Source organism: Mollisia scopiformis, assembly GCF_001500285.1.
Source record: "Mollisia scopiformis unplaced genomic scaffold LY89scaffold_19, whole genome shotgun sequence".
In the NCBI taxonomy this organism is placed as follows: domain Eukaryota; kingdom Fungi; phylum Ascomycota; class Leotiomycetes; order Helotiales; family Mollisiaceae; genus Mollisia; species Mollisia scopiformis.
The window spans coordinates 903,498-924,645 of NW_017263599.1; the positions used below are offsets into that span (position 1 = coordinate 903,498).

Below are 21,148 nucleotides of genomic sequence, written 5' to 3' on the forward strand. Positions count from 1 at the left end.
CGAGTCAGCAATCCGATAAGCGAGACTTCACTTAGTCATGCTCGTACCTTCTCTCAACGTCTTGTATACTTCCTCTCCTTCAATTGTCCACCCTGGGACAAAAAGGGATCGACATCTTCAGTATTACTAACAGCAGCAGTTATCGGGAACGTCACACATTGCTATCTGGTCTCCTGTGGTCCTTCCCAAGCATTCCGCCGCAGCATCTGGGCTACATTCATTGTCCCCAACTTCCCAGACAGGCGCCGCCGGAATCTCCTTCCGTGGACCGCCCTAACCGTTGGTACAGTTTCCAGAATTACACTCTTTTGATCTGTTTACGAGAGAGAAGAGAGGATAGTCTGCAGCTCTTTTCGTGGACTATCTTCAGCCTCCTCGAGTCATTCATTCATTCATTTCCTTTTCAACATGGACTTCTACGGAGGCAGCCTGCGACCTTCTAAGAGCGCGTCATGGGCAACTTATTTCCATACTGATACCGATGTCCCCCCTGCTAAGAAATCCCTTGCAAGTAGAAGATCCATTGCAAGATCGTCAGTGAGAGCAAAGCCGTTCTACGATGCAGGTGAGTCTTGGAAGTTGGCCCATGATCAACCTTTCTAACGTATCTAAGTGCGTTCCTACTTCAAATGCACCTATCAGGACCATTCTTCCGACTCGAGTCCGTCGCCTATCTCGAGCCGTTATGATGGAGCCGGTGAAGAGAGAACGAGGCACATGCCAGCAGCGACGCTTCCGCGGCTTCGACCTCGAACAAATACTCTTAGCCGTCCGTCTTTGAGGACGATTCGAAGTAACTTGAGCTCCAGATCGACTGGCTCTATTAGAGCCCCGGATCGTTTTCTCCCAGCTCGACCGTCGCTAGACTCCGCGATTCAGAGCTTCCGGGCGAATAAGGACCCCCAAACATTGTCATCTGAAGAGAAACTCCTCCGACACAAAGATGCCAGTCCAGATGCTTTCAATCCTCGAAGGCGTGTCTCGTCTCCAATTCCAAGAGCAAATCGACCTATCTCTGACCGACGCAATGTATCGGGGCGCCGTAGTGGAAGTGGAGGTACTACTTCTCTTCGGTAAGACTTGTCTCTGCTGACTTCCCATAGGCGGCAGTGTCTTAACGTTTCGGAGAGATCCTGCAGCGCCTAATGGGGAACGTCAAGTAAGATTATAGTCTTGAATTATGATCGTTGACTGACTGATTTCTCAAGGTGAGTATCGGTACAGTGTGGAGAGTTGGCGGTTTGGCTCCCATCAATGCCGTTGAAGATGGGCATGGCGGAATGTTGGCTAGTGGCACGAATGCTCCTCTTTATACAACCTCATTCTCCTCCCGTCCGAAAGCTCGAGAAGAAGAGAGAGATAGGCATGAAAGTCGCTTGGCAGAAGCTTTGAATCTTGACCGGGTAGGACGAATCCTAGAATTTCGCGATCCATCAATTTCTCCTTTGAAGACGGTCAACGAGAGGAACAAACGCAAAGACCAAGATTTGAAAACCGTTTGGGTTGGTACTGAATGGGTTGCAGATGATACAGATAGAAGTGAGATGCCTGTTTGGCGGCTCTTGTCATTGTCACTGAATGATATACAGAGATGCCGATCACCCAAGAAGAGCGTACGCTGCCATTGGCACCGTTCAAGTAACGATTCTTTTCTTGGATAAATATTGTCGCTAACCCAGAAATAGGGTGTTGGATGCTCCTCATCTTCGAGATGACTTTTACTGCTCTGTTCTCGCGTACTCCACTACTTGTCATACCCTGGCTGTCGGACTGGGTCCACTACTATACGCATGGTCAGAGATGCAAGGTGTCCATCTTTTGAACTCGGGTACAGGAAATCATGCTTGGCTCACCTCACTTGCCTTCTCCTCGATACCGGGCGCAAAGAGCATTCTAGCATTCGGTAGATCCGACGGAACTCTTAGTCTTGTCTCACTTTATGACAGCATGTTACCTCGATTTGAAGTCCAACAACCTTGCCCAGTCGCTTGTGTCACTTGGAGACCCCAAGCTACGATGCGCCCTTCCCGTTCTCCGCTGACATCGGGAATGCTTGTGAAGACCGAAGATCTCCTTGTAGGTGATGAGGTAGGCAACGTTTATTATTATGCTGTAGAGTGGCCAGAATACTGGGAGGTAAGTCGCAGTGGATGGTCTGGCTCGATGACGCTATTGGCGCGAATCACAGTACATACGCAACAGATCTGTGGACTATCATTTTCTTGTGATGGCACTCTATTTGCTACTGGTGGGAACGACAATCTCTGCTGCCTTTTCAGAACAAGCGACGTCCTTCACAAGACACGAGAAGAAGTCCTTGCCGTCGAGGAAGTGCTGGTCGGTGCCGATGGAGTTCGGCGTGTCCACACGATTGCTGGAAGAACCGGCGTCAAACAAATCACCCCTGGTGCTGAGAGACACAGATGGGTCCATGGTGCCGCTGTTAAAGCAATTGCTTTCTGTCCATGGCGAGAAGGGCTTGTTGCTACAGGTGGTGGAAGCAATGATAAATGTATCCACTTCTTCCACGCCTCGTCAGGTACATGTCTGGCCACAATCAGCGTTGCTGCACAAGTTACATCCTTGATCTGGTCTACAACACGCCGAGAGATCTGTGCAACTTTTGGCTATGCTCAACCTGAGCATCCTTATCGCATCGCCGTGTTCTCTTGGCCACAGTGCAAACAAGTTGCAGCGATTCCATGGGAAGGAGAGCACCGCGCATTGTACGCGATCCCATACCCTGGAGGACCAAACGAGAGCCAAACCAGTAGGGAAGGCGGCCAAGGCTTGACTCGTACTGCACAAGAAGGTTGTATTGTTGTGGCTTCCAGCGACGAAAGTGTGAAGTTCCATGAGGTTTGGACCGCTAGCCAAAAGGCTACTGCAGGGGGTGAGGGATTGCTCGGTGGGAGCGATATTCTTGAGGCGCTGGAGGGTATCGACAAGGAGGGCGATGTTATCAGATAATTCAAGCCCAACTTTGTGATTCTCAGAGTGTGGGTAGGGGTGATGCACACCTGGTGATCTTGGGTTGGTAACATTCATGGCATGAAGTGTCAAATTGGTTCATGGCGGCGTGTTTATAATTATGGATGGGGCTTGCCTCCTCCTATCTTGATCGTAATGAAGCCTAGTCCACCTCGAATCTAAAACCCACTCCAAAGCACTTGGGACCTGCGACTCCTGAGCGTATAGGTAATTGTACCACCAGATTTTGTACATCACCTACACAGCACACCGAACAATATACTCGTCTAATCTTATATCAATGATAAATTCCTCGTACCTAAGTGCCGACCTGGACCCGGATTTGCAGGGGTAAGAATCACGTGCAGCGCTAATGCCGATCCTCTGTGTCTTCGGACCTTCGTTTGTTCCTTCCTTCATCTTGTCCTTTCTACAATGCGTTTCTACTCTGTCTCTGAATTTGGATAGTCTCTAAGTACTACACAACGAACCGGATAGTACTTGGCACTTAGCGGTGATTCGGTGAACAACAGCATGCTCCCATCATCGGCCATGAATCAGATTGGTGCTCAAAATATGGCAGTGAAGTCTAAATTCTTGAGCACACCGACTGAGATACAGCTATCCGTGTTGCAATGGTGTTCTGGAGGCATAGTCTCGATCGAGCGACCCAAAGCTGGCGGCAAAGATGCCTACAACGTTGCCGCTGCTGCCTCCGAGGTTGATATGACTGCGAGGAAAAACTTCCAAACATCCCTTCTGAGTATCAATCACGATATTAGAAAACTAGTTCTCCAGATACATCCAACAGCTTTTGAGAAGCAACTTGGGTCTCCTGTCTTGTTTGATGTCACGCGTGACATCTTGCACTTTGACGACCTTCATCTCCTCGAATCTTTTATTGAGAGGTCGGATACATCGTCTCTGAGGAAGCTTCACATCGATAGGCTTGCATTTGGAATTAGTGGGATGAGACCTTTTGGGAAGAGCGGCAACATAGCCATTGAATTTCAGAGCCGTAGCCATGATTTGCTCAAACTTGGAAAGGCGATTCGAGCTTTTGGATCTATTAAGACAATATATTTAGTGGTAAGTCCCATCCATCATATCGATTTTCTTCGAACATCTTTCACCTTTCTTTGTTTCTTGGTAACTCACATTTCTGATACGGTGTCATTGACTGATTTTGATTCTCTTTAAGTCAGCCTCTGAGAACCCCGAGAAAGAAGATATTAGGGTCGGACTTGTTGCATATATGATCGAGTTCAGAAATATGTGGGATAAAATCTGGGCTGGGCTGGAGAAAGTTGGAAACAAAAACATTAAGCGCTGGGATATGCCTCAGGAATATGTTTGCACAACCAAGAAGAAATTGATGGATACGCACTTGTGACGATTGCCCAACGGATCACTGAGTGGCTCCGTCACAGCTCCAGGAAGAGTACGGTGGGTATCATAATGGATGGAAGATATCTTGTGCGCTGCAGACAGAGAGGCATCGGTGGACTCGGGCTTGCCGGGTGCCTCTTGCTGTGTGGGAGAACTCTTATCAGGTCATGAATGAAGTCATTGATCATAGCCGCCCTGCTTGCATGTACTCAGACTCTGATTCAGATGTTACCGCTATCACTTCCATTAGGCTGCCTTGTCGAAGCCTATATCATTTCAACCCAACTTCGACAATTGTCTGGGAACATTTCAGAGATCAGTAATCGTCTCGATGTCTGAACTGTGGGAAGTTTGATTGCGTGTTGTGGGTCATACCGGCATGTGATCTTCCAGTTTATAGACATCAGTGTTTATCATGCTGCTTCCAACAATCTATGCAGTCACGATTCAGTAATCAAAGGCACACTCGGTGTATAGCTCAAGATAACTTTCACTACTTAACGAAGTATATTATGCCTAGCAGCTCTGCGGTACCAATGCCCTTTGTACGCAACTCTTCTACTCTTTCAATGCACTGATCAACGAGCAAGGCTGATCGTCGACTATGACCTCATCAGGGCTGTGCAGAGTTTTGTTGGCCGTGGATTTGTTTGGACTTCAGACCAAGACCGCGCATCCGAAAAGAGATTAACCGAGTGAACGGATTCAGGGGCGACATCCGCAATCTAGGTATTTCTGTTTGTGGACAACGATGATTTTTGGGTTGTCATCAGCGTCTCAGAAAAGTTTGTATCGCATGGCAGGTTGATGTCTGCTCGTGGTGAAAGTCTGCGGAGAATGGACATTGATGGACTCTGAGGAACTCGGGGCCAAGGTGTAAACCTTCTTGCCTGTATCTCTAGACTCAATGCGCGACTCAACTTGGATTCCTAAGAGCTTAAAGGAGATTGAGCCTAGGTTTTTCCAACCGGCACTCACACCAATGGTCACAGTACCCTTTAGAACTGCGCCCTGGTTTAGAAGCCATTGATAGTCCTCGGATTGTTGCATCCAAAGAGAATGCTGCGCAAAGAGAGAACTTTCTGTGATTTTGTATGACGATATAGAGTGCAAAAATGAACTTACGGTTGGAGGAATGTCTACTGTATTTTCCCGACAAGCAATCCATAAGTGACAAAATCTGGAATTAATGATACAGTATTAGTTGAATTACAAGCTAATCATTGTATGAATTCCCGTCAGTCCTTGAGCTGGAGCCCAAGCCACGTGGCCAGACCCTTTCTTACACTCAACGAATTTTTTCAAGAATATTCTACCTTTGAAGGGGTCACAGCCTTCAGCAATGGCTCTCTGACGAATAACTAGACTTTGTACATCATACGGACCTTGTACTTGATCTTCCTTTCAACACCCAACTCCCTCTCGTACCTTCATATTGTCTGTAGATTTCCTCCAGACAATGCTTTCCCCTCCTCAATCTCACTCCAATTTCGTAGTTCCGAAATGTCTCTGCATCTCTTCTTCTATGAGAACTTCCAAATCTTTGTGATCTCCTCGGCAGGATGTCTCCAGCTTCTTCACTCGTGGAAGTGGCCATTCGAGGCCCCCGAATGGGATAATCGAGACAATTCTATTGTTGCCGTTCTCGAGGATTAAGGGGACGAGGTATGTGGGCTTCGTGCGCGCTGGCTTGGATACAATTTGAATCAGGTAGGGATAACCGCCGAGCTTAAGGATGTGGAGAGGTTCGAGGATCTGTCACCGTTAGTTTCTGAATGGAACATGGTCTGGGAATGACTCCGCTGGTACCATTGTTGCGATGTTAGATGTAACCTCTCATGCGCGAAATGAAGGCATGAATTGAGGTCTTGAAATTTGCTGTGTCGTGATTCTTCGGCTCCTTCAAAGCATTCTTGTCTGGGTGGTCCACTCTGAGGAGTGTTTGGCGGCGCTGGCGGAAATCTAATCATCTGTTTAATCAATCAGTGCAGTCCACCGCAGGGTACGACCATAGAAAGCTAGTCTAGATCGAGGCAGAGAGAAATAGAGGAGATTTAGTGCTTACAATGAGCCTATACTGAGCTAGAACGATTACCTATTCTCATCTCTCAGATTTAGCGTTCGAGTTCCATGATATCCTTCTATTCTTAAGATTCGATGACTAAGGCGATGGGATGATATTACAGTTTGTGGGGATATTTGCATCCTATAAAGGCAGGAAATTGGAGTTCTCTGAAAAGAAAGAGCGATTCAAATGGTTCTGCCTCGAGGACTAAGCAGCAGCCATCCCCGCAAAACATCCCCGCAAGCCCTTGCCACGTTTCCCCACAAACTACTCGAAAGGAAACAAATAATGACAATCACCATCGAGACAAAAACAACATAATCTCAGCAAATTACTTCGAAAGGCACTTCTCTACCGCGCTTCTCGAGAGCAAGAGGTAACTACCCTCTTATGTTTCGGCGGTCCATGGACTCGATCTGCAAAGCACCTGCTGACTTACATTCGCCATACAGATCTTCTGTCCACATTATGGGCGCCTGCCTTGTCTTCCGCCATCATTTTTCGAGTACCGCAGCTGTCCCACCTGCGGGTGAGGAGGTCAGGGTTTGATTTTCTCGGGGTACGCAAGCCCGACACCAACATCATCTGTCCCATCTAATCAGAAAAAGCAGGTTGGATATGGACTGAGTGGTACCAACGTATCTCCGCCTTGGCTTGGACCAAGAATTAGAGCGCAACAACAGCTATGGCGCAAGCCATGGCTTCAACCAATGGCAATTGGTTTTGTCAACCTGTCTCCGGCATCCAGTACTCGAACGTCGGATCCCTAGGCACCTATAATCGTATTGTAGAAGCTAGTAAGCTTTTATCTTCTGGCTGTGCCTGAATGTTGAGAAATTGCTGACATTAATCAGATGGGCGCCGCTCAACTAACCCCCGCGAGTCAATTTGCAGTTGAGCAAAAGGTTCGCCAGAAGGCTCTTGAGCTCCAGGGAGCCCGAACTCCTCGAATGACAACGACAGAAGCAACACGAGGCCCAGCGTATGCAGCAAATGGCAAAGGCCAGAGAATATTAGAAGTGACGCGAACTGGAGGAGTACAACGCATCTCTTGCGCAAAAAATTTCAATGGTTCCACTGGAAGACCGAGGGTTTCCCACTTACCAGCAGCTGCTGGTAAGCAGTCTACAGCAGAGAGCCCTTGGTGCTCTGACCAATACTGGTCGCAATTTTCCGCCTTCTCTCTCGGTCTAGCAGAAACTTTTCCGCCCAAGAGAGATCATGACCAGTATTGGTCAGAGTACCAAGCCTGAGTACTGTCATTGAAGAGAGGTAAGTGAATAATCCTCCTTACGGAACTGGAGATATTGATAACTGACTTTCGGAAGCAGGGAATTTGCCCCTTCAGGCAGATGCAGAAATCTTGACCTCAGAAGGCAAGGAACTTTCTGTTGAATTCGACAAGACTGTTGCCAATTTCACTCCTAGCTACCACGGGTTCGGAGGAAATGTATTTATACCTTTCAATCAAAATATAGAAGTACTCTAACTTCTACGAGAAGTCCAAACCAAGGTTGCTACTCTCATCCAAGCCATCGAGGCGAGAAAGGCCGGCAACGAGGCGAACGTGAAGAATGTTACTCGAAAGACAAAGTAGAGAGCCACTTGGCACCGCAATCCAGGCCATCGAGGCAAAGAAGTACAGCAATATCGGCTTCGAGCCATCAAAGCCGATTAGGACCTCCCTCTACCTTTGCGACAATAAGTTCCACACAGAGAGAAAGAGCTAATTCCGATTCCGACGTCGTGGATTTCCAATCATCATAGACAACCACGTTCGAGACTCCCAACGCGTGGAGTAGGACGTTGCTAACGGTGGAACCCAAGATCTTCAAGATCCCCTTCGTTGTCGAGAGCTGCGCTCTGTTATCCCGCTGAGGGAGCTGCAAACCTTGTCTACGGTGTCAGCGTCGAAGAAATGAGGATGGACATTGGAATTCCGTAGTCAGCCTAGCTATACACTCAATTACACACCTTTGCTACTTCAGTTGAACACCCACAAAGCTTCATACTTCATTCAATTCAGTCTGTCCTATCCCAGACTTCTTTGCTTTTCGGCCAAGATGTCGAAAGATGCCGATCATACAAGTTTATAATACTGTACACGTATGTGCCACAGAGCGAGAGGGAAACGAAAGCTTTGTCAACCGTGTCCTCTCTTGGAAGCCAAAGCCGAATCGACTTTTTGAGTTATTGCTCTATGTTGAAGGTGTTGGACAAGGCGCTCCGACTTCGCGATGCTGAAGATTATCTTGACAAGAAGGGTCCCATGAAATCTGAGAGCGTCAGGAAGTGTCCACTGGAAGACCGAGGGTTTCCTATCCAAGCAATGGAGACGGCCGAGGTGCTGTGACCTTCGTGATTGCACCTTGTACATCGACTTCCCAACAAGAAGAAAGTTTGGTATCTTGGGTGATGGGATGGGAATAGGCAAGACACTGAAGCTGAGCTTGGTGATATGGTCGCTGGAGCATAATAATCAACATCTATCATGAAGTCTAGCACGGCAGGACTCAATACTGTAAAGTACTCTCCGTACTTTGAGGATCGCTTCGCGGTAGCTGCTTCTGCAAACTATGGACATCCGTGATTCTGCCTAGATGAACGGTAGAGCTGCAAGGGCTCAAAGCTGAAATACTCGAGGAAACTCGAGCAGGAGCGAGATCTGTAACTCTTCTTGTAATTCTGTGAGTCATCGTTACATTCCTACCTATTGTCAAAGTCTCTCTCCCGAGGCTGTAAGTGTTTCATGAGACTTACTCTCCTTGGCAATGGTTTGCCAACGCTTCGTAAACTTCTTAAGAACTGTGAGAATGGATATCGTGAAATCATTCAGAGCAAGCTATTGTGATTTCTGGAAGCTAGGAAATGTGGTAAACGCACCACCGACAATATGTGGTAGACAAACATTTGCTTCGCAATCAGCCCTCGCTTGTTGAACCTATGGTACACTAAGGTTAGTCCCGTGATCGTGACTGACACGTCACAGATACATAAAGAGATCCCATTCCTCCTGTGTCATAATCCGAGTCTACATCTTCCTTGCCTTTCGTGCGACTGTTGTTAGTTACACTCCCATTCACCAACCAATTCTCGCACAAGCTACATGAAAACTCACATCTATTCCTACTGCCTTGGTGAGAGTCGCCTGAGCTAATCAAAACTACACCGAGACGTCCAAATTACTCTACTGCTGCCCCATCGAACTCAAGGCCTGTGCACGAGAAGGACACTGTTCGAATAACCAGCCTTTACGTTCATTGTATTGTCCTTCCTGTTAGAACTACCCTGCCAAAACCCATATCAAAAATCGAAGCACGATGAGCCAGACTGAATCTTGTTATCAACCTCTTTCACCAGGGGAAGATATGATCCGCTTGCTTCGCCTGCTCCCCCATGAAAGCAGGAACGCAGCTATTCAATGCCAGCTCTTTAACTATACTCTACAGGACTCGGGCAGACGAACGCATCCTTATGAGGCTTTATCCTACGTCTGGGGTGACCTGGTCAATCTTGAGTCTATCTCCATCGGTGGATATGAACTACCTGTGACGCAAAATCTATACAAGGCGCTATCACATCTACGACATCGCTCTATTGACCGAATATTATGGGTAGATGCTGTTTGTATCAATCAATATGATACAATGGAGAAAGAGCGGCAGATTCGATTTATGGCGAAAATATATGCTCAAGCAAGCTGTGTCGTTGTTTGGCTTGGAGAGTGCGCAGACAATAGCGACCAAGCGCTCGAAGAGATACGTGTTGCTGCAGGGGGCAAAAAGTCTTCCAATCAGTCAAATCTCACAATGATCCACAAAGCAGTTTCTTCACTTCTTCAACGCCCGTGGTTTCGGCGCATCTGGGTGAGGGAACAATTAACAGGTTTTGTAAAATCTACTAATAAACTAATCTAGGTCCTCCAGGAAGTTGCTGCCGCTCGACATGTACTTATTACGTGTGGTTCTGCGGAAACTGACGGATACGCCTTTTGCTCAGGCGTGAGTTTGCTGGATTTTTACAATAACGATCTAGACTTACAAAGTCTGGTTCGTTCAGTGATCTACCTGATTAGGGAGGCAATCTTCCGGCCTGGCTACGCAACGAGTGAGTCGGGTAGGTTTTCCTTAGATATATGCCCACTAGGCGAGCTGGTAGATATGTACCATACCCGTGAGGCTACAAAGCTCCACGACAAGGTATTTGCCTTACTTGGCATGAGCTCTGATGACCTTAGTAAAGCCAGCCTGTCATCTCGCTACGAAGATCCTTGGGGAAAACTCTTCCAGAATCTTACTAAGTTCCTCCTCTGTGACAAGATATCTACAGAGACTTTCGGCGATAAGCAGATCACCCTAATCAGGAGCAAGGGTTGTATCCTTGGCAGAGTATCTCTCGTACAGAGCGATATTACTCAGGGTGGTAGCCAGGGCGTAGAAATCATTTTCAACAGCATATCAAGGCAAATGGGATACAAGGAAGGATCGAGTGCTCATTGGACTCTCCACAGTTTGGCAAACTCTATTCGGAAAGGCGATTTTGTCTGCCTTCTTCAAGGAGCGTCAAAGCCTACGATCGTCAGATTACATGATGATCATTTTGATATTATCATGATTGCAGCTACACCTCCAGAGGGAATGCTCAAGCTTTCGCAATCGATGAAGCCCTTGTTTCGGAATTTCTTGCTTATTTGGGACTGGGAAAAGGCTTCAAGGGAGGTGCAAGCTCCAGAACAGCACGAGACTTTACTACAGACAAAACATTGCCCGTCGCAACATTCCAAAATAGGGTCTGAAGACTTCTTGGGGAAAGCTACCAGAACATGGAAGATTGCAATGATACTAGAAGACTCAGCAGAGCATGAAAAATCACAGGAGAAGATTCAAGAAGCAATAAAGGGATATGAGATAGCGACCGTGGTTGGGCACCAGGTTATGGTCAAGCACTTACTCGAGACGGGCGAGGTTGACGTTGACTTCAAGCATAAGGATGGGACTACGCCGCTGTGGTGGGCAGCAAAGGGAGGGCACGAGACTATGGTCAAGTTGCTGCTCAACACAGGCGAAGTCAACATTGACTCCAAGCACGAGGACGGAACTACACCGCTGTGGTGGGCGGCAAAAGGAGGCTACCTAACCATCGTAGAGCGACTCCTGCATGAGAAGGCCGGAGTAAACATAGTAGGAGGAAATGGTGGGATGACAGCATTAGAGGCGGCGGCAGGAGGAGGGCACTTAGCCGTTGTAAAGCGATTGCTCCAAGAGAAGACGGAAGTCAATACAACAGCACTACAAGCAGCGGCTGGAGGAGGGTACCTACTTGTCGTAGAGCGACTCCTCCAAGAGAAAGTCGAAGTCAACGCAAGAGCGAGATATAACAAGAGAATAGCATTACAGGCGGCAGCAAGAGAAGGGCGCTTGGCTGTTGTAGAGCGATTACTCCAAGAGAAGACCGAAGTCAACACACTAGTAGGACATAGTGGGATGACAGCACTACAAGCGGCAGCGGGAGGAGGCCACTTGGCTGTTGTTGAACTGTTACTCCGAGAGAAGGCCAAGGTCAATGCAGCAGCGGCAGAGTATGGTGGGAGAACAGCACTACAAGCAGCGGCAGAAGGAGACCACTTCGCCATCATAGAGCGATTACTCCAAGAGAAGGCCGAAATCAATACAGCAGCAGCAAAATATATTATGACGAAAGCTTCACAACAAAACCACAAATTAGTGGTTGATTTATTGCTTACGTATAAGTCAAATACTGCTATTGTCGATAAGGATGGATATACTTGCTTGCACTTTGCAGTCTTTGCAGAAAACGAGGCAATGGTGTTGGAGTTCTTAGATCCAGAGTCTGTGAATGAAAGGGATCATTATGGGGCGACACCATTGCACTATGCATCAAAGCAAGGGCATAAAACAATAGTGCAGCTGTTATTGGAAGGAGGAGCGGACGTGAATGCTGTGTGCAGTAACATCGACACTGCTATAATTCTGGCTTCATGGAGAAATCACAAGCCAGTAGTTGATCTATTGCTTAGATATGGGGCAAATGCTGCTATACCTAACAAGGAAGGATTTACTTGCTTACATTTTGCAGTGGAAGCAAAAAATAAGGCAATGGTGCAGGTGTTACTAGATTGGGGAGCTAGTATTGAGAAGAATGGTGCTGGGGAAACACCACTGGCTTCATCGATTAGACGAGGGTACGACGAAATAACATGCCTTTCAGGGGAGAGAAGTGAAAAGGAGAAAGGGGAAAGGGGAAGCCAAAAATCAAATGGGGACTCATCGCCAGAGTGTTTAATTATGTAGATTTTTTTCGCTCTTCTACGCTAAGTTCTCAAAATTTCCAATCTGCGAAGCTGGCATACTCCAATTCCACCTTTCCAAACGACAGCTAACACTCTCTACTTTAATAGAGCGAGCTTCGATTCTTCGTGCATTTGAACAAGACCTTCCACTCTTTCGTGTGACATTCCGAGTAATTCCTCGCCATTGATACTTCAGAAATCGTCTAGGTCAAACACAACCTCATAAGCTGCCTTGTAATTTCACACATTAGTATGACTTGATCGGCGCGCTCTTAAATACCCCCTTGGTTTATATAGAGAGTATTAGCCTGAAAATTGCGTTTGTCTGTAATATTCTTGTGGGTCAGTTTTTGAGGGGCCTGGTAGAGTTATGTCACCAATCCCAGGTTCTTCCCGAACCCCTTTCACTTCATATTCTTGCTTTTATGACCATGCGCCAAAGTTCATGTAAAACCATGTGAGGAATGCTGTCAGGCTCGGCCTTTTCCTTCCAAAAGGATGATACAGATGATCAAATAGGCACATGGAGAAATCAAACATGTAGATCAAATTTTCTCCACACGACTGTGCCCCAGTGAGCATTTTATTGCAGCTCAGATTTGCCAGAAAGTCACCATGCCAGAAGCTAGCTAGTGCGTGGTAATTTTAAAGCCTCAAAAGATGACTGGGTTTTCGTACCACTCTTTTATGACGGAAGAGGAGCCGCAGGAGCGTTTCGATACCAAAAGGAAAGTCGGTGCAGAGAACAAGATTGAAATTGGCGAGAAGTACCGTAAAGCGAAGCTTCATGCTTTCAAACAACCTAGACAAAGGTGGAAGCGTGAACCTGAAAATTGGAGAAAGATGCTCGAGGACGTTGGCGAGCTTGAGAATGTAAGATTGTTGGGAGATGATCTGAATGATAGTTTAGTGCGGATGATCGTTGGTGAAAATGGGCTTTTGAAAGTACTGTCTAGCAATGCACGGAAGAGTATGCGTTTATTTGTATTTACTGTATTAATTGTTTTCTAAGACATATTCTTACAAGCAAATGGAGGCAGGAAATTCGTTGGGGACCATGTCTAATTTTAGAATTAGTACCAAAATCCCAAGTACTTTGTTTGATCGCAATAGTTCCAAAGCCGCACCGAAGCAGAAATGGGAGGAGGAGTAGAAAACAAGGCAGTAGCACTAGAAGAGGGTTCTCTATTCTGCATACATTATCTAGAGTTTTCATTTAGGAGAGGCTTGGGGGTCTTCTCTTATAGAGCTATATCCATATGATCTTGAAAAACTATCAATACGGTATTGCTCTCATGTTGGATGCAATCATTTTCAACTTACCCACAACTAAGATCTCTATTCATTCACTACTACTCACTTTACTACCTACTACCTACTTTCCTAGCTATCGCCCATAAATACTCCTTTTAATACTCCTCAGCTTAGTACGAACTCGTCACTTCAAAGATGGAAATGACATAAATAAGTTACTTCTCCCTATCTGTTCCAAACAAAACCTGAAATATACCAATTTGTACTATCAATCAGCCGCATAAGCCCACAAGACTTTTGATGATTTCATATACTTATGAAAACCAGAAACAGTTCCCGCAAGTGGACGTACGGTATGTATCACGTTGCGAGAACATCTGCGAATCGAATTCAAGACTTATGTTAGATTGAGTACAAGATCTTCAACATTCATAGCAACTCGTTTATGTGAATGTTCTGCTCTTGTAGGTAAAGGGTATTTCGAGTGTTATGTGAATATTAGGTGTGAGGAATATGTTATTTTTTGGGTGAATCGGGTCCCTTTTTTTTCTAGTAATTCGATTGCGCTTATACTCTACAGTCTTAATCATAGCAATCAAGGAGCCGTTCGATTCACAGCAGACATTCTTCAACATTCATAAATAACACCGCTCCTCCACTTGTATCTACTCCAGAACACCGATCCAGCAATCTCCATTCAACTCCCAAACCATAATGTCTACAAACCCACAACAAAAAATGAACAATCAACCCACCACCTTCCCCCAATTCCCTAACCTCCCCCCAGAACTCCAAGTCCTCATCTGGGACCTGGCCCTCTCCCCCCACCTCATCGAATTCCACTACCTCGACCCCCGCATCCCCTACATCCCCACCCTCTGGTTCCGCGCCCACCGCCTCCTCCCAACAACCCTCCCACACGCCCTCCTATCCACAGTCCGCGCCTCCCGCGCCCGCGCCCTCAGTCCCCACATACTCACCACGCAATCCCCCGGCAACGATCTCTTCCCTGCAACTCAACAGGCTTCTCTCCCGTTCAACTTCCGCCCAAGCACCGATACAATTTACATCCCCGCCGTTTTCGAGTTCGCCGAATTCGTGGCGAATGTATCGATCTCCAGCTCTGGGTTGAAGAAATATCCGCTCCCTAGCCCTCGGCGGCGTGTTGCATAAAGCTCTTTATCGCTCCTCGTCCTCGGGCGCGGATATCGAGGTCCAGCAGTATTTCAACCTCGACACGAAGCCCTTTGCGTGGGAACTCGCGGCGTTTGAAAACCTGGAGGAGGTGATTATCGTCGTTCCGCCGATTGAGAGGGTAATTGCGATCTGGAAGGAGACGCGGATGCAGGAGGTTCCGGCGGGGAAGAGGTATGTGGTTGTTGAGGATGAGGATGAGGGGGAGTGCGAGGGGAGGGTGAGGGCGTTTGGGGATGTGCTGGAGGAGGTGTTGGGGTTTTGGGGGAGAGAAAGGAATGGTGAGGGGTGGGTGGTTCCAAGGGTTAGGGTGATGGGAGAGGGGGAGTTTGGGGCGAGGTTTGGGGTCAGGAGGAGGGAGGGTGCAGAGATTAGGGAGAGGGTGAGGGAGGCGTTTGATAAGGCGAGGCAGAAGAGGCCTTTTGCGATACAGTTTGAGGGATCGGAGTGGGAGATGATGTTGGATAATGTTGGGGAGTTGGAGAATGTAAGGGCTTTGCTTGGGATGTTAGGGAAAGGGGATTTGGTTGAGGATCCGGGCATTCTGTAATTGTGAGTAGTGGTGAGGGTTTTTGTCTGCGAGAGTTTTGAAAATGTAAGTTATGGGAAAGGTTGATGAGGAGAATTCACTCTCTATGGCTTTTCTAAGCTTCAAGGCCAGTGTACTCAGAGAGCTGATATAATCAAAGAGCTACTGCAACCAATGAACTAACCTAGTAAAAGAGCTGGTGCATTAATAAGAGAGCTACTACAATGAGAGTAAACTAAAAATGAGAGTTCCAGAACTTTTAACATTTATGTGTATAGCAAATCTGATGTGTCTTGGCTTTTAAAGTATCATACGGCTCTAGTAACCGAACATAGAAACAAAATATAGACAAATCCATATATAACAGCTCTTCGCACATTTCGCGCGATTTTCGCTACTTGCGCTGCTTGCGCTCTTTGCGCTCTCCGCGCTAGATCCGTTGAACACCTCACTACGCCATTTTCAACCCCTCTGCACACAATGAATATAAAAACTTCAAAGCTCGTCCGTAGCTATGTTTCTTGAACGGTCATCAGTGTTGTTTACTTTCACAGAGATCTAAGCTAGCTCAATGGAATGATGGTATCTAAATCCTCAGACAACACTTGGTTCTTCTTTTCTCTGCCCACGAATTCAATAATTCACATCTCACAGCACATCACAATCACACTCACAATCACCCTCAAGAATGTATAGTTACTAAATTTTCTTTTCATTTCTTCAATTCAACTCAATTCAACTCAAACAAAGAATCGTAAACTCAACGCTCCATCGCTTGCTTGTTCGCTCAAACCAGCGCCGTTGCAAGCTAATAAATATCTGTACTGTACTTTATTTTACTTGGTCATATGCATTTCCCTTTCCATACATCCTCCCACGCAACTGTCCGGCCGTCTAGCCGGACATTGTGGTAACATCTCCATTCGCTGGTGGTATTCCCTCCGCCTTGACTTCCGTTGCCCCATCGACCACTGGAGTGGTTGGTAATACAGCAGGAGATGCCGTGTTCGCGTTCTTAATCATCCGTTCTGTGACTCTTTCGATTTGGCGTTCGCGAATTGTTTCCTCTGTCTCTGTGGCCTCCGGTACTGGAGGAAGGGGAGATGGTTCAACAACTGGAGGTGTTTCGGGTTCAACGTTCTTTGGAGCAATTGGGGATAGAGGTTCCGGTGTTGGCGGTGAGAAGGAGAGCGGAATCGTAGGTCGAGCTGGTGTTGAAAGTTGAGGAGTAGGAGGGGTGGGAATAGCTTGAACAGGCACCGGTGCTGATACGGGTGCAGGCGCTGGGGTCGGGACAGGTGGTTCGATCGTCTTCTGTACCACTTCCTCTTCTTTGTCCTTGCTTTTGTCTTTTCCATTTGTACCCTTCCACCAATTCGCAGTTCCCATTCCCATCCTCACAGATCGATCCGAGCCTCGTTCATATGATTCCTTGAACCAGCTGGAAGTATCAGATTTCCGAAATGGACCATTGCCTCGGTAGAAGAATTCTCCCAGAGCCTCTTCATCTTCCAGCTCCTGGTCATTCAATTGAGAACCAAATATACTCAATCTCTCCTTGCCATTTTCACGGTCTTCTCCATCGACGCCCTTCACCCACCGAATGCTCATGATCATAAAGCTCAAGCCATCATGTATTGACTGATAGCCATCATGCTTGGCACCAAATTCACGACTCCGGATACCAAATCGGGTCAAGCTGCTGTACTTTTGCAGAAGTGGTAGAATGAGGACTGTGACATGACAATCACGGCGCTCTGGTACATGCATTGGTCCAGTTGCTGGAGGGGATGTGATGAGAGCATCATCATCGACCGGTGGTTGAACAGCACCATTCCCTTCCACTTCTATGTCCAGATCGAGCAGAGATACGTCAACATCAGGAGCCCATGCTCCACGGAACCAGCCTTGGTGAATACACGCTGCGATGACATCTGAATCATCAGTGTAGATGTCTGTTCCCCACAGCGCTTTGCGGCTTGTGATTTCTTCGCGACTCTTATGGCCGAGATATACCGCGGGTATCTTGACCGTGAATGTACAGTTCTCCTTGCCTTCGAACCGAGGCAGAGGATGGGGTGTGCTCGCAAAGCCTCGGTCAGACATTCGATCTCGCTTAACCGTTGAGGATGAAGCACTGAGTGTTGATCTGTAGTATCCATGGCCAAGATGATTTCTAGGCCGATTTGAAACGCTGTCAAGAACGACCTGGCTATGAATGGTCGTTTTAAGAAGCGGTATTACTGTGTTGACAGGTTTGCTAGGTGTCACGTGATGGTGTACGTGAGGTCGGGGAACATGGTGGTGATGTAGATTCGGATTCGCTTTACCTTCCGGTCCTGGAGGAGATGGGATAGTCGACCCACGAACGCTCTTGAAGGGCGTAAGATTCGATTGTGATGGGGACGAGGTATTCTCTGCTTGCTCGGTCCGATGGTGGTGGTGACTCAATCAAAGTCTTGTTAGCTGAGGCAATGTACGCAGGAAGAGAAACTTACTGATGTGGACGATGGTGATGGTTCTTTGCTCGTTTTCCACGCCCACTCGGTGTAAGTCGTCCATTACTGCTTTCATCATCACCTTTGCTATCTTCCTCTTTGAGCTTTCGTCGCCTGCCGCCCCTGGATGAGGTCCGTGCCAATTGATGTCCTCCATTTTCCACAGGCGAGTCCTGTAACGACTCAAGATCGTCACGACGTGGCTGACTAGAATTTGAAAATGGAACACCTTGAATGCCGCTAGCCACAGGACTTGGCATGCCCATAGCTCCAACTCCACTGCCAATACCCGAAAACATCCTACCAAACTCATTCTTGATACTTGGCTCTCCGCCAGGTCCATTTATTTGATGTTGTGCACCTTGAACAGCTTGTGGTAAAGGAGAAGCCCGCCCCCTGCGATTGATTTCCTGAACGCTAAGCAAACTTCTTTGTTGCTGTATTTGTTCTTCAACCGGTCTTCGTTGGGGTGATTCGTGAGGTTGGTATGCTTGAGTGGGAGCGCCATACATAGGTTGTTGGCGTCGTTGAGCCTCGGCAGCTCTCTCTCGCTCCATGGCTGCCTCGTACGCTGCAAGTGGGATATTGTGCTGCGGAGGTGGTGCGGTTACGGCAGGGGGTGGCGGAGGAGGACCATATCTGTGGTCGACGGGACGGGGTTCCGGAGGTGCATAAGCAGGTGGCCCTCCATACTGTGGAGCAGAAGTTACAGGATATTCATAACCATTCGAAACTTGTTGTGGTGGTACTCGTTCTGGAGGCTGCTCATACGGTGGTCGTTCATATGGTGGCGGTCTCGGAGGTTCATGGCCGGATCGCATCCATGCAGGTTGCTCTCGAGGTTCTGGTGCCCTACTGTATCCCTGTGAATTTCTTTGAGCAATCTGGTGTGCATATTCTCTCTGCAACACGTGTTCATGCTCTGCCCTTTCCCTCTGCTCCCGCTCTCGGCGAATAGACTCTTCTCTCTCCCTTTCCCTCATTGCCGCTTCACGTTCTTGCCTCTCACGCTCTGCATAGCCATAAGCAGTATGTCTCTCCTCAAACGCTGGTCTGCCATAAGCAGGCTCTGCTCGACTGATAGGTTCTGGTGCCCTTGGTACTGTCTCCACCCTTCTACCGAATATGCTTTCTCCATGAATGGGCGGTCGAGGATTCTCAGAAATCCTTGGCGGAGGGGGATTGTAGCTTGGCTGGCTGCTCGGTCTGGGTGGAGGGACCACATTTGGGTTCGGCACCCTTGCCGGCTCTCTTCTTTCCTCTACAACTGGCACTCGTTGTGCATACCCTTGTTGTGGTGTACCAAACCGTCTCGCCTCGGGTGTAGAGTAGTGTCCCATATTTGGTGGTGACCCCGCCGAACTGGCCCTGCTATCCCTTGGCTCATATGGTCGCTGATGTTCAGGTGTCTGTGGTCGTCGGAAAGGAGCATATTCTGGCGCAGTGGTTGTCATTCTTGTTGATTGCCCGAATAATGATGATGAAGGAGGAGGTGGAGGAGCTGAGGTCGTCACCGGAGAGGCGTAGTGAGAGGGTGGTGGTTCGCGTGCTGCAGGAGGTGGTCCTCCAAGCATGGACGAAATGGACATACTGCTGCCTCCATTGCTTGCTGGTCGGCCCAGGGGCGGCAGAGATGGGAGCTCCCGGCTTGGGAATGAGGTTGGCGGTCCTACCGACACCGGTGGGGGTCTGGGAGGCGGAGGACCATAGAGATGTGATGGCTGTTGTGAAGCTTGCTGCTGAGGTGAAGATGGTGGAGGCATACTTCGATTTACTGGTGTACCATGACCAACTGAAGAAGCACTCTGGTGTCTTGAATGGCCTGGACCTGACATCGGAGGACCTTCTGGAGCGTAGCTCCGCTGCGTATTGTAATATGGAGGATCTGACGGTCTTCGATTATGCTCTGCATACGAGGGCGCGGCTGGTGGAGGATGCGAGGCTGGAGGGAACGGCGCTTGGTTCGAGGAAGGGTGGAAAGGGGTTCGTCCATATGGTGACGCGGAATTCCGCGAGAAGGGCTGCTGCGGCGGTTGTCTTGGATCCATGATGTCTTTGATTTCGCCAGCGGTGAACCTGAGATATGTTTCGACCCTACCACGCCCACAACAGGTGTATCAATGTGTGTTCCGACCCTTCACTCGTCTGCCAACCTCATGCTAGTGTATATACGGTCGGTGGTGGTTCGCGATAGATATCGGAGGAGGTTTAGAGCACAATGGGGGCAGATTTCTCGGTCTCGCTCGTTGGGCTGGTGGACGATCAACAGGCCAAGCAAACAAAGTAATATGTCTTTACCCGCGGCGGCAGGCTCTAAATCATGCCCTGACGTCGATGAAGCAGTCGCATCGATGAACCACGAGAGGTGGAGATGTGGCGAGCTGGAGGGTCAAGATGGGATGAAAGGAGAAGTGAGATTGAGCGCGAGGAATCGGATTCTGGCTATGTGATGATGATTGTGCATGCAAGTTCAGTCAAGTCAGGCAAAGGTAAGTAGGTAAGTTGTGGCTGCAGGATCCAAAGTGTGTTTTTCTGCGCTTCGACGATTCCCTGCAGGAGCAGCCAGCAGCGAAAGCGCACGAACAGGGCCATCACCCGCTAGAGGCCAGCTACAGGACACCACGGCCAGCTAAGGAACGATTCAGGGCCAGCCAAAAATGGATTTAGACGCTAAGCAGCACGGTGGATCAGGGTTGACGGGGATGCACTGAGTACAGGAATGCCAGCAGCAGGGCCAGGATGGTTGAAGGAAAAGTACAGTAAGTAAGGATTATGCAGAGAAGTGCCAGGATTGTGCAGCCCGTGATCAGGATTATGCAGAAAGGTGTGCCAGGGTGACGGTGCCAGTGGCAGCAAATGGCCCAGAGGGCCAGGATGATGGACGGTGAAGGCCAAGCTGCTCCCCGCCAGCCGCGCATCGATTGGCCCGTGATGGGATT

At 48.2% G+C, this 21,148-nt stretch overlaps 7 protein-coding genes across 7 annotated transcripts; 5 read left to right on the plus strand and 2 right to left on the minus strand.

Moving 5' to 3' along the window:
* Positions 1 to 90: 90 nt before the first annotated feature.
* LY89DRAFT_785179 (WD40 repeat-like protein) lies at positions 91 to 3,142 on the plus strand. The gene is made up of 6 exons (XM_018222863.1): positions 91 to 565; positions 614 to 1,057; positions 1,104 to 1,159; positions 1,209 to 1,539; positions 1,590 to 1,638; positions 1,686 to 3,142. The coding sequence occupies exons 1-6, from the start codon at positions 409 to 411 to the stop codon at positions 2,968 to 2,970; spliced, it is 2,322 nt and encodes a 773-aa protein (XP_018067848.1). The 5' UTR covers positions 91 to 408; the 3' UTR covers positions 2,971 to 3,142.
* Positions 3,143 to 3,404: 262 nt separating this feature from the next.
* On the plus strand, positions 3,405 to 4,797 carry LY89DRAFT_785180 (uncharacterized protein). Its single transcript, XM_018222864.1, has 2 exons — positions 3,405 to 4,059; positions 4,172 to 4,797. The coding sequence occupies exons 1-2, from the start codon at positions 3,505 to 3,507 to the stop codon at positions 4,361 to 4,363; spliced, it is 747 nt and encodes a 248-aa protein (XP_018067849.1). The 5' UTR covers positions 3,405 to 3,504; the 3' UTR covers positions 4,364 to 4,797.
* Positions 4,798 to 5,136: 339 nt separating this feature from the next.
* Positions 5,137 to 6,246, minus strand: LY89DRAFT_754303 (uncharacterized protein; the record flags this gene model as incomplete). Its single annotated transcript, XM_018221316.1, has 5 exons — positions 6,169 to 6,246; positions 5,843 to 6,114; positions 5,745 to 5,787; positions 5,485 to 5,539; positions 5,137 to 5,441 (listed from the first exon to the last, which is right to left on the minus strand). The coding sequence occupies exons 1-5, from the start codon at positions 6,169 to 6,171 to the stop codon at positions 5,137 to 5,139; spliced, it is 678 nt and encodes a 225-aa protein (XP_018067850.1). The 5' UTR covers positions 6,172 to 6,246.
* Positions 6,247 to 7,109: 863 nt separating this feature from the next.
* Positions 7,110 to 8,021, plus strand: LY89DRAFT_737474 (uncharacterized protein; the record flags this gene model as incomplete). Its single annotated transcript, XM_018220260.1, has 4 exons — positions 7,110 to 7,211; positions 7,279 to 7,540; positions 7,756 to 7,874; positions 7,938 to 8,021. 4 exons carry the CDS (start codon positions 7,110 to 7,112, stop codon positions 8,019 to 8,021), a joined length of 567 nt encoding a protein of 188 aa, XP_018067851.1.
* Positions 8,022 to 9,792: 1,771 nt separating this feature from the next.
* LY89DRAFT_699303 (HET-domain-containing protein) lies at positions 9,793 to 11,263 on the plus strand (the record flags this gene model as incomplete). The annotated part of the gene is made up of 4 exons (XM_018217047.1): positions 9,793 to 10,290; positions 10,342 to 10,540; positions 10,571 to 11,142; positions 11,213 to 11,263. The coding sequence occupies 4 exons, from the start codon at positions 9,793 to 9,795 to the stop codon at positions 11,261 to 11,263; spliced, it is 1,320 nt and encodes a 439-aa protein (XP_018067852.1).
* A 3,439-nt stretch (positions 11,264 to 14,702) lies between these two features.
* LY89DRAFT_737476 (uncharacterized protein) lies at positions 14,703 to 15,732 on the plus strand (the record flags this gene model as incomplete). The annotated part of the gene is made up of 2 exons (XM_018220261.1): positions 14,703 to 15,073; positions 15,123 to 15,732. The coding sequence occupies 2 exons, from the start codon at positions 14,703 to 14,705 to the stop codon at positions 15,730 to 15,732; spliced, it is 981 nt and encodes a 326-aa protein (XP_018067853.1).
* Positions 15,733 to 16,440: 708 nt separating this feature from the next.
* LY89DRAFT_687575 (Rxt3-domain-containing protein) lies at positions 16,441 to 20,732 on the minus strand. The gene is made up of 2 exons (XM_018215526.1): positions 18,210 to 20,732; positions 16,441 to 18,163 (listed from the first exon to the last, which is right to left on the minus strand). The coding sequence occupies exons 1-2, from the start codon at positions 20,255 to 20,257 to the stop codon at positions 16,606 to 16,608; spliced, it is 3,606 nt and encodes a 1,201-aa protein (XP_018067854.1). The 5' UTR covers positions 20,258 to 20,732; the 3' UTR covers positions 16,441 to 16,605.
* Positions 20,733 to 21,148: the final 416 nt, after the last annotated feature.

Bases quoted from the DNA above. Each gene is read 5' to 3' on its own strand.
- LY89DRAFT_687575 (XM_018215526.1), bottom strand. From the start codon at position 20,257: ATGGATCCAAGACAACCGCCGCAGCAGCCCTTCTCGCGGAATTCCGCG. The intron at 18,164-18,209 runs GTAAGTTTCTCT...AACAAGACTTTG, and splicing joins CATCACCATCGTCCACATCA to ATTGAGTCACCACCACCATC.
- LY89DRAFT_785179 (XM_018222863.1), top strand. From the start codon at position 409: ATGGACTTCTACGGAGGCAGCCTGCGACCTTCTAAGAGCGCGTCATGG. The intron at 566-613 runs GTGAGTCTTGGA...AACGTATCTAAG, and splicing joins AAAGCCGTTCTACGATGCAG to TGCGTTCCTACTTCAAATGC. The intron at 1,540-1,589 runs GTGAGATGCCTG...AATGATATACAG, and splicing joins TGCAGATGATACAGATAGAA to AGATGCCGATCACCCAAGAA.
- LY89DRAFT_785180 (XM_018222864.1), top strand. From the start codon at position 3,505: ATGCTCCCATCATCGGCCATGAATCAGATTGGTGCTCAAAATATGGCA. The intron at 4,060-4,171 runs GTAAGTCCCATC...ATTCTCTTTAAG, and splicing joins TTAAGACAATATATTTAGTG to TCAGCCTCTGAGAACCCCGA.